This window comes from Cimex lectularius, unplaced genomic scaffold (assembly GCF_000648675.2).
Source record: "Cimex lectularius strain Harlan isolate CLEC.00 unplaced genomic scaffold, Clec_2.1 scaffold122, whole genome shotgun sequence".
NCBI classification, from domain to species: Eukaryota; Metazoa; Arthropoda; class Insecta; order Hemiptera; family Cimicidae; genus Cimex; species Cimex lectularius.
The window spans coordinates 570,127-582,546 of record NW_019392735.1 but is presented as its reverse complement, the minus strand read 5'-3'; the positions used below and the strand labels follow the sequence as shown (position 1 = coordinate 582,546).

General features: G+C 34.6%; 1 protein-coding gene across 4 annotated transcripts in view; it reads left to right on the top strand.

Annotated features, from left to right (window-relative positions):
• The window catches only part of LOC106662165 (espin), a 127,968-nt gene extending 125,673 nt beyond the window's left edge, over positions 1-2,295 (top strand). For all 4 annotated transcript variants that reach the window (XM_014386014.2, XM_014386013.2, XM_024226949.1 and 1 more), the window contains exons 12-13: positions 1,521-1,693; positions 1,765-2,295. In XM_014386014.2, the coding sequence (XP_014241500.1) occupies positions 1,521-1,693; positions 1,765-1,954 (363 nt within the window). In that variant the 3' untranslated portion in view covers positions 1,955-2,295. The remainder of the gene's footprint in view (positions 1-1,520; positions 1,694-1,764) is intronic.
• The last annotated feature ends 10,125 nt before the right edge of the window (positions 2,296-12,420 follow it).

Sequence of the window (12,420 nt, the reverse complement as noted above, 5' to 3'; positions counted from 1 at the left end):
GAAGAAAAATACCATAAATATTTATTACGCAATTTTCAAACTACGGTGTGAATTTGAAAAAAAAAATGGCACAGGGAAATACTGATGCCTGGAGGTATGTTACCTTTAAATATTTTCCCGCCTTTACCACACTTTTACCAATATCTAATATCTCGTTCAACCAAATTGGATATAATCTCGCACAGATATTGGCCACCGAAGTCCAAAACAATGGCCAGAATTGGTTTAGGAGAGTTCGGTTTATATTGTGGCCTGGAAATGTGTTAACTGTGATGATTTTCTCAATTTGAACACGCTTTCTTGAATATCTCCTTCAACCAAATTTAGAGAAAGTCGGCAACAATATTTCCAATCCAGGCCTCAAAATGGAAAAATTAAAAAAAAAATACCCTACGGAAATTTGGTTTAAATTGTGGCCTGGGAATAATCTGAAATGATTTTTGCACATTGAAATACTAATCTTTAATATCCCATGTTTTGCTCAACAAATTTCGGTTAAATTTGTCAAAATTATTAACGCATTGACGTTTAATCTATGGTTAAAATTTAAAAGAAACTGGTCCAGGACAATATCGATTAAATTGTGGCCATGTCGTATGTTACCTGTTATTATTTTCTCCTCTTATCACACTTTCTTGGATATCTCGTATCTCCCTCAACCAAATCTGACAAAATTTGGCACAGATATTGGACACCCAAGCCTCAAACTATGATCTGAATTTAAACAAAAAAAATGGCCTACAGGAATTTGTTAAAATGTAATCTGAAAGTGTTAATTATGATTATTTTCTTTCTTTGAATACACTATCTTGAATAGTTTCGCTCACTCAAATTTGATAAAATCTAGCACAAGTATCTATCTCTCAAGCCATAAACCATGATCAAAACTAAATTATAATAATCTAGAGGAATTTGGTTAAAATTGACCTTGTAGTATGTTAGCTGCGTTTATTTTCTTGCTTTGAACACACTTTCTTTGAATATTTCATTTTTGGCTTAACAAATTTTGATTGAACTTGTCAAAGTTATTAATCCAATGCGATTTGATCTGTGGTCAAAATTGAAATGAAATTGTTTCATGGGAATTTGGATTAAATTCTGGTCTGGTAGTATCTTAGCTGAGATTATTTTCTCACCTTACACACACTTTCTTTAATATTTGCTAATTAATCATATAAATCTGATGAAACTTGTACAATTATTGACTAGTTATTTGTAACGTAATTTTATTACTTCATTTTTTTAAAATAAAATAATGGATAGTCAAGTTCTGGGTTATGTTTTAATAATAAATCTAACAATTTGCTCAAGAAAAATTAGTTTAAAATTTTAGTTAAATCAAATGTTTGCAAAAAGAAGGAAAGCTATTAATATAGAGCAACTATATCCCAGTCCCAACATGTGCTGACATGTCATTTTCACTCATTGAGTGGGAATGTGTATAATGGGCTGAAAATCTAAATTAATCATTGGGTCATTCCAGTAAGGTGTATATTCTGGAATTTAACTCTTTTTTTCAGGTACCAGATAAAGATTCAGCAGGCAATCCGATACCAGCCTGGAAAAGACAGATGCTTGCTAAGAAAGCAGCTGAAAAGGCCCGGAAAGAGATGGAAGAGGAACTAGCAAAAGAAGCCGAATTAAAAAGACTGCAGGCAATACCAGCCTGGAAAAGACATCTTCTGCAAAAGAAGTAAGTCAAGTGAAAACTAATTGTTCTGTTTGGTAGTGATTTGATTTAAAAAATAATTTTTTATTTAACAGAGTCCCCCAGACAAACAGCTGTACACATGAAGAGACCAAACCAACACCAGTGCCAGAGAATAAAGAAAATAAACTACCGGAAGTCAAACCGCTTGAAAAGAAAGACGACAGAGATGATGAAGTGGCGCAAATTATTCCTTGGAGGGCACAGCTCAGGAAGACAAACAGCACGCTGAACCTTCTCGAATGAATTCATTTCTTTAGATGTGAAATTAAAATTCGTCAGTGATACAGGGGGTGTCAAGGAGGCATTAGAATTTTACTAATTGATATCTCATGAAAAATTTCTTGTTAAGTTAAAATTCAGTGCTAGATATCAACTTTGTTTCAGTCTAATGCTCTCTCTACCCTCTAGAAAGCCTGAGATTTTCGCCAGGATGTTGGCAAAGCTGCCTTGTATTGAACTTCAGGGTTTCTTTGTGGAAATCTTTGAAGTTTCGGCCTTATACCATCTCCCACTCCCCTCATATGTATATAACTGAAACCCGAATTTCAATCAATGATTATAAAAAAAACTTTTTTAGCAAAATTTAAAAAAATAAAATATTTAAATCAAACACAATACTTCTCATAGCACTAATTTATTTTATGCACTCGAGATGAGAATGTAAATATTTTTACATATTATACATACATATTATAAATAATTATAAATAAAAAATATTACCTATACCCATTACATTAAGACAAAACCTTAGTATTTTTTGTAATATTGAGTTCTACATTACTCTCAGATTTTTACTCCTAATTTTGCATTTTGTAATTAGCCTTGTGGTGGAGTGAAGTGCAATAAATCATTATTTTTAATGTATCTACTTTTTCTATACAACCCTTCCCTCAAAATACTTCAGTAAATGATATTTATTAAAATTATTATATTAAGAACTTTGAACTAAAACTACCAGAAAAAAAACTCCATCATTAAATTTACCAGCTACTTAATATTAATTCTTGATATAAAATTGAAACACTGATATGCATCGTAATATTATTAACTTGTACATGATATGGTTGTTTATGGTCTGCAAATCCTTGCCAGTTTGATCTGTTAGATGCATTTCAGTTTTTCATAATCTTGAGTGTCTGGTCGAGTATATAAGGATGCAAAATGATAGGAAATGTTTAGGGGTTCATCACCCTTCAGACCCCACTAAGAAATTTACCTTTAAACAGGTAGATCCTCCCTCTGACCTAAAGACCACAAAAGTAATGGCAAAGCAATTCCTATCGGACAGGAGGTTTGTAATTATAAATTATCTTAATGCCATTATGAAAGGCTACAATTATTAGTAAAGCATGAACAAACTTGCCACAGAAAAGAGTAAATGTCTCACAGTTATTATATAAACTCATGGCCCATCGACTAGAACGAATCATAAAAGAGGTTACATATTTTAAAAAATCCTTGTAAGATCAGACAGCCAAGCAGCCCTAAACACTTTAGCATGCAAAAAAGGACAAATCCAAACTAATTGGTGAAAGCATCAAAAACCTGGAAAAACAGCCTAACAAGGCAGGCAAACTCAATAGAGGAGGGACTGAAAGACCATATACCTAGAATCTATACATAATTATAACAAAATCAAACATACTCCATCTCAGAATGGGTGTACAAAAATCAAAAGCAGAAGTGGCTGAACACCAGACATAAACTCAGGATTAAATCTCACTAAATCTGGCAAGAACATTGTTACAGTTTGACGGTAAAGATCAAGCAAGTGATAGGGCTCCCAGGTCACTGGCATCTGATTAAACACCTACTCTACAGTATATTCAACAACGATCCTTTTCGTATGTTATGCAATGATGAGGAGGACGAAACTGTCGATTATATTATCTTCAAATGTGAAGCAACAGCTCAATGGAGTTAATATAGGGTACCATGAAAACAGGGGGAAAAGAATTGCAGTCGACCTTCTTTTTAAAAGAAGGATCAAGTAAATTGAATTGAAATCTGCAGAGCTTGGGAAATACCAAACGTATGCTTCCCTGGTATCCTCCTCCACCTCATCATCATGTTTTTAAATTGAATTAATATATTAAAACAAAATTGAAGATGTTAACAGAAATCACATGGTCTGTTTGAATTGTATGTAAAGAATGATCATAATTATCATAACGAGTCACTATGAATCCTGTATATTTCATATTTAATCAATTAATAGCTAATACAAAATTACATTTTTGGTCGGGTTTAATCTAATTGTCTGTTTCTTGTAAGCACTAATTTTAGTAAAATACAATAGACAAATCGAAAATTACATCTTGTGAGACGTACACATTTACTGTTGTTTACATACTGTGTAACTGTAAATATGTAGGGTCTTCTGTTGTCCAGATTTGTTTTCATAATGTACCACTAGGTTCTCCATATCTTATTAGTTCTTCCTTTAGTGATAAGGAAGATGTTTTGTTTTGTTGGTTTTTTCTTTACAAGAAGAGGCTTTCCTTAGCTTCCAGGGTATAGTTTCGAACTAGAAAAAGGTATGCCGCTGAGCCGGGATGACGGGCCGACTGTTAACACTTTGCCCGGTGAACTTCTCATGGAAATCGGCCACTACTTGGAAAAGGTCGACCTCCTCAGTTGCAACCTCGTCTGCCGGTTTTGGAGAAATAATCTCAACCTCAACGAGCTCTGGTACAGATTCTGCTTTGAGGATTACGGCCTGGAGAAATCGGAGTCTCCGGTGCTTAGCCAGTGTGAATCCAGGGTCTCGTCTGACTTCCCACCTGCTGGTGGACTCGACAGCCTAGTAACCATCTGCCCATGGAGGCTGCGGTACATGCAAGAAGTGAGGATATCGCAGAACTGGAAGAACGGTTGTTTCGCCCCACAAGTATGGACTGAGGATAACGAACGGGGTTCTTTGTTAAAAAGAATGGAACAATGTGATATTCTCTGTGATCATTATAACGTGATCACTTACCACTTCCTTGCGCATTGCTTCAAGGTTTGGGATATTCAGTCAATGGAGTACAAGGAAGAAATTAATTACTCTTCAGATTTAGGCTATGTTAAATATTACTGCCTAGTCGATGGTACTTTTATTTTCGTCCAGTCTTACATGGCCAAAGTGTACCGAAGAAATAATAAGAGATTTTTTTACTTAAAACTAGAGTTTAACTTGCAAGTATCGACCAAGAGACAAGAAATGGAAACTTGGTTTTTCTGTCACGATAAAAATTATTTTGTTGCCTCTTTTATCGAGAATATTGGAAGAAGCAGATCTACAGTTTTAATCATCTATGATTTACAAACTGGCTCTAAGCATCTCGAAGAGATCATTTCGGATAATATAATTGCACGTGTGACTCTACAAATAACTTCATCTGGTGATCTTTTTATAGGGCTCGATTGTTTGCACCATCCTTTAGAAAGTTACTATTACAGTTTTTTTGCTAGAAAATTTTCAAATAAATTAGCGATACAATGTCCAATTTTAGTTAACGAACAGCATATAATCCACTTTGAAATCACAAAGCTGATTACTCTATGGCACCATCACGGTGAGTACAAAGTAAGGAAGCAGTTTCACACGGATGAACTTTTTGAAGATCTCCTGATCGCTAAAGAAAGTTACCCTTATGTAGTTTTTGTTATTATGAAACATGATAAAATGAGAATATTGAATCTAGAAACTGGCATAGATTCGTACGTGTCAGCTGGCAAGACTATAGATTCAGTTACTCTAATCAAGCCGAGCATGGCACTTTTAAGGTTCTGGAAATGTGACACTTCCATGGACCTTTGGAACCTCAGTACATGTCTTAAATTGTGCAGAATACAAGTGTCACCTGTAGCAGTTGTGACACCTTGCAGGACCAAACTATTGGTACTTGCCAATAAAGAAAAACTAATAGTTTTACACTTTTGGTGATAATTTATATAATTTTTATGCCATTTTGATTGATTAAAGACTTCATTGAACTTGAGATACTTAAGAATCGCTAGTTTTCAAAGACTGTTATTTTCGTCATTACTAGATATTCTTCTAAACTGCTCAAAAATGAATAGGAATATTTGAAATTTATTCTTATTCTATTAATTTTAATTGAATTATCCGATATATTCTTGTTAGTTGGATAAAACAAAATAAAAATTACAAACCAAAATCCTCATTTTTAATCATGGATTTACTTAAGAAAATGAATAGTAAACATGAAGATTACTCATTTTTTAAACAAACACCACAACGGGAGGACAGAAATGTTGTCACTGCTGCAAGATGGAACCCTTTCCGTAGTGCCCACCAGATCCTAAATGAAGTACAAGAAGTTTTGGCAAGGCTTTTATCAACACAGACGATTCGTAACCATTTGTGGGAAGTTGGTGTTACATGGTATGCCCCTTTGAGACAACCTGCAGCAACAGCCCACCACAAACAATTCAGGAGAATATGGTGCAGCGAACACCTTGAAGAGAACACCAATTGGAATGCTGTTATGTTACTGATGAGTTGTGTTTCTGTCTGTATAGTGATAGCAGGCACAGAAAAGTCTACCAAGAACAGCGGATGTGTTCAGTGCCCCAGCTCATGCTCCCTCGAAAGCAGTTTGGAGGAGGTGGTGTAATGGTATGGGCTGGGATTTACACTGGAGGATGAACTGGACTCCATATTGTTGAAGGTAACCTCACCGTAGTCCATCATGTACAAAAAATTATCAAGGAATACATCCCTCAAACCAGGGATCTTATTGGCAGGGAGGATAATGCCAGACTTAAGTAGGTGGGGTTGTGCATCAATGTTTAGAAAACCTGGTAATTGCCCATCTCCCCCTTCCACCATTGTCTCCAGACCTCAAAATAATTTAGCACATGCGGGTTGCTTTGCATAGAAGGCTTTTTGATCGCCATCTGCAGCCAGTTGACCTGCCACAACTGAATGCAGCGTTGCAACATCTAGGGAGTGAAATTCCTTATTAATAGTACGCCTAACAGGTGCACAGATACTTTAGCTAACACAGGACATTATACACGGTACTAATTGTTTAAAAAAATTATTGTGCCCAATAAACAAAATTATGGAATTAAAACCTTTTATTTTGTTATTTTCAAAATCCCTTGATTAAATTTTCTTTCAGTAAAACACAACGATTTTTTATGATTTTTTCTTCTTGAAGGTGGAGGTCATCTAGGTGTAATATGTCATATCATAGGTCACAAATTGTGGATAAAAACTGGTCGTAGTTTTTTTTAGATGACCTATTTCCCACCTTCAAGAAGGAAAAATCGTAAGTTAAACTGTTGAGGTCGAAATATAAGAAAACACCGTTACTCTATAATAATTTCTAATAAATTTTAATGCAATTTATAATAAATAAACAAAATAAAAATGCTATTGAGTTTTGAGAAATACTATTGAGTTTTGGTTCTGTTTTTAATTTATCATTATCAGGAAAACTTAAGTGAGTAACACATAGAATCATAAATTTACAATTAATAAAACATATTGATAACTGAAGAGTCCAAATTTGAGCCCAAACTTTTAACTACTATTTGTTATAACAAATTTATTTATGGTATGCATATATTTAACATATAATTGATATTATAATTACCACTTTTTACTTTCTTCTCAAAATGAGGAGATTTGTCAAGATGAAGGGAGCGAACTGCGATTTATGTATTTTCAACAAACATATTTTGTGTATTTCAGACATGCACAATGTTTTTCATATGATAATTTGCTATATGTCTAGAATACTTTATTTTTATTACATTGTTACACAAAAGAATATATTTTGTATACTGTGTGTTGGCACAGATTTGTGTCGTTTTGAAGGTAGGATAAATTTAAAAAAAATTGTTTGTTTTTTTAAAAGAGAAATTGTGTTTTGAATTATTAAATGTCTGAGCAGGAACTAATTTCCCTCAATCCTTTTAAAGTGTAAATAAATACATTAAAATGGTGGTTTTGTTCTCTGCTTACAATGAACTGAGTGTATTGTTGCTCAGGAAGTGCACATATTCAAATTTACTTTAATTCTTGTTTGAAAAAAATGGTGGTTTAATGTTAAACTATTTTTAAATGTGGAGGGTGATATTTGTAAAATTAAAAGTAAAATTTTATTTTTTACATTTTAATGAGCTACTGGTTCATTTTAGTTTTTTTAATGTCCTAATTTGACAAGTGATATCTCAGGATAGTAGTAAATAAATAAATTTATTATGACGTAGTTGTAAATACTTCACATACATTGTAACTAGGCTATCAGGATTTCATCAGATGCTATGAAGACTAGCTCTTCAGAAGTGTTCCGCAAAAATGTTCAATAACTAAACTTAAGTCAAAAGAAACTATATTTATCAGAACTAAAATGAGTAAAATTTGATTTTTTCCTGTACTTTTGTTAACAACAACAATGAAATTTGATATACTGTTTGCTAAATTGTTTTGTTTTTTAGTTTTTAATAACATTCCTGATAGTAAGAAATACCACGCCGCATGACCTCAACACATAGGTTAGTCCAGTGTTACAGTGGACATTAAAAGCACATTGAAAAGTTGGAATGATTGAATGAATTGAAAAATTGAATGAATGAATGTGCTGGACTGCCATGACTGAAAAACTAAAGTGAAACTGACTGATACCTTGGGTTCCGGAGAACATAAAAAATAAAGACAGAATAATTCTTACACGATTAAGGATAGGCCACACTCACCTGACATATTCTCGTCCGAAAGAGGTGTCCCCTGTGAGGTGCGACTGTATTTTTAGAAGAGTGTGACTACACAGGATTTGGTGTGGCCTGCCTAACGATTTACAGAAAATATTAAAGCACAATAGTGATCATAAATATAAATTCATTGAATATTTGAAATCCATTAACGCATTTGGTTGTATACATCCCCTCATATGTGGTTTTTATATCTTTTCTTGGTATGAACGTATTTATTTGCATAATGTATTTGTATAGAGTACTCCACTGACTTTTTAAACTAGTTATGTCTATTTATATAGTGAATGTATAGTGTGATAGGAGGGTGACACAGCGGTGTACAATACCCTGGTACCTCCCCAATTTTTAATTGTACGTACGGTTCGGAAGGCTTTATCTGTGAGAATGTATTTATTTGCATGAGTGGTTAAATGTGGATGGGCGGAATATAGAGTACCCCACAGACCTGTCAAACTAGCTAGGTATAAAATAGGCTTTTTATCTGTGTGTGTATGCGTGTTGTAGTAATATTGATTGTATTAGGGCCAGACACCGCGTGCGAGTCTATGAAGAGAGAAACAAGATGTTTGATGTATCCCACATATCATCAGAAATTAAACCGCCCATGAGGGGCTACTAAGCTATGTCGATAAGCAATAAGATGTGTAGGAAAAACCGCAGAAAAAGGTAAAATGCAGAGTAGCACCAGCTATGACCATAGATGTTTGCTGGCCAAAAAAAAAACTTAATAAGACTAGTGAATTTACAATTTGGCAGCAGATCGTACTGGTACTAGCTTCGCATTGCTTAAAAAGTTCAATGGTTACATCTCTAATATATTCCAGCACACGTTTGTCGTTTATTGGGGTGAGTCTGTTGTAAGCCTAAAAAACTTATTTTACCTAACCTTTAGCCAAGTGACAGTAGGACTGCATGTCAGATTCCAAGAGGGGTAAGTTGCCATGTATATAGGAGTATCTGCCTAACCACAACCTTGAACACATGTTTATTCGCTTGCGACATACTAGACTGGCGACATAGTAGAGGGAAAAGTACGAAGATAACTGCTTTCCACTTATTCACTTTATCATAAACTTGGGGAGTAAAGGTGAGTTTATTGTCCAATATCACCCAAAGATATTTGACCGATTTGGTCAGATTTAGACTACGACCCAGTTACACGTTCAATTTTTATTATGATTTCAATTTTCCTACGGCTGCCGAAACTTCCTATGCAGCGAATCTAACCTGTTTGATATTGTATATGTCCAGAAGAAGAGTAAACATCGTTATGTTTCTTAGGGCGAGTATTTTGTTGAAATATACAAGGAACAGAACGGGTCCAAGGATAGAGCCTTGATGAACACCAACAACAATAGAAATGATGAAGGTGATGTGAGTATTAGATTAACTTTTTGTAAAAGATGGTTCTACTTACAAATTTGTTGCTTACTGCGATCCGGATTTCAAGCTGAAAGCTCATTTCACGTTGAAGAAGTTACAAGCACGTCTCTCGTCTATCGCGTGATTTGGAGAGAACCCGCCAATCCACCGCCTACGCGACCGTTGCAATGAGAATGCCGCTCAATTTTAAACGTGAATTACAACTGAACTAAACAACTAAACTAAAACTTAATAAAAACTAAAAGAAAATAATTTTCAATTAGTTATAAATTTGAATGTCTTTTTAATTATTAATTAATAAAATTAAAATTAATAAATTAATAACAAAACTAATAATAAAATAAAATAAATAAATTAGTTATTCAGATATCGTGAGATGCGGTCGGGTGTGATGTAGGTTTCAGAAAAACATAAATTAATTAGATTAAGTTGTACTAATTTTTCACTTTCTAATCTCAAATTTCTCAAACCAATCTATTGGACTGGTGCAGAAATAATTCACGCTTTGAAAAGGTAGTCAAAACTATTTTTAATTTTTATAAAATAAAGAAACTTTATTCAAAATATTTTCCATCACAATCTGTACATCTTTGCCAAGGTGTAATAATTGCTTTTATTCCGCCGACATAAAAATTTTATTTTGACTAACAACAAATTTTTGGAAGTTTTCTAAAAAATTTATCCCTCAAGAAGTCCCTCAAAATGCTTAAAAAAGTAGTCTGTAGGACAGAGGTCGGGTGAATTTGGAGGGTGGGGTAAGGTTTCATATCCTAAGTCCTTAAATTGTCGCAGGGTTGGCATTGCGACATATGGCCTGGCGAAGAAGAATCGGCCCCTTATGCCGGACAAAGAAGTTGCAGTTTCCCGTGAATTTTGTCAATTTCTTGCCAATATTTCCCTGCTGTGATAGTTTGCCATAATTCAGAAAATTATAGTGTACAACCCCACAAGTACACCACCAACCAGTCACCATAACCTTTTTCTGGGTGAAGATATGGTTTCGGGAAGTGTTTTGAAGCTTTATGCTTGTCCAACCACTGACCTGTACGTCTCCTGTTATCGTACAGAATCCATTTCTCATCGCAAGGATGATTTGATCGAAATATGTATAAGTTTGGTGGCGCATCTGAAGAGACGTGCAAATTTCAGAGCATCGATTTCTTTGGGCTTCGGTTCGTTCGTGCGGTACCCACTTTTCGAGCTTCTTACTTTACCAATTTGCTCCAGATGGCGAACAAAGGTTGAGTGGTGAACACTAAGCTCTTCCGCAATTTCCAGTGTTGTCTTACATGAATTTTCTTCAATCGACGTTTTGCGTTGGTCGTCGTCCACGAAAGGCCTACCGCCGGACCTTCCCTGTCTTCGAGATCGAATGCTTCCCTCCCCCCAAATTGTATTGATGTTATTCGCGGTTTGGGCTTCGCTTCGCCCAAGTTTAAATTGGTATAAATAAATTTGACGAAAATCTAGTTTGGACATATTTAATTTTGCATGTCCTCACTCTTATAAAATTCAATATAAACTAAAATGTTTTGTATAAAAGATAACAATTAAAAGTATTTATTATACATCCAAAAATTAGATTTAAGGTTTGTTATAATGATAAACACCTGCGAAAATAAAACAAATTTTCAAAATCTGCATTAATTTTGCACTGCCTCAATAGTTCCCACCTTTTGTTGAAACACACTGTAACACTGTTGCATTTAATTTTAAATTGCTATTTAAATTTAAAATGAACGAAACACAATTTCAATTTAAATTAAAATTCATCAGTGTTACACAGTTTGGGAATAGGCGGGAACTTGTTTGGTTTGAGAAATTTGAAATTAAAAACTCTAAAATTAAGTAGTTAAAGTAAAGAAAAATGCATAAATAATATAATAGATTTTGATTTACCTCCTATTTTGTTCATGTACCTAAAATAATATTTGACAAACGAATTAATCACTAATTTAAAATTATTCTCTTACAGTATTTATTAAGATAATCTTCAGTAGTTTTGGATTTGGATTTGTATAGGCTCAAATCCGTACATGCACGTACATATATACAAACACGTGGCGAGTTGAGCCTATTTGCTTCTCGTGGTCCACCTGCAATTCCAGCTTTTGCTATTTACTGTAAATTGCCGGCAGATTGTAGAATGACCCACCGGGTGTTGGCAGCCCGGGGTAGACCTCAGTCTTATCCGTCCAGCAATCGTGGTTGAGCTCCCGGGGGGGGGGGGTTGCTGTCAACAGCTATTTCATCACCCAACGCATGCAGTTCCAATCGCATTCGTACTCACGTTCATACTTAAACTACATTCACTCCTAATTACATACCCTTCATTCAATAAGAGTGATGCAGTACTCGACATTCCTCCATCACCCTTTATACATATTATACAACTATCCTAATTGAGGGTCGATGGGGAGCTCGATATTCCGCCATAAGTCCTCTCACATCACATATTCACGCTAATAAATACATTCATTCTCAACACAAATCATGTATACACAACTATTACTAAATACAATAGAACAACCCCGTTTCCTCCAAGAATCGGAACAAGGGCCCCAAATATTCGCTGCCGTGCTCAAGTACAA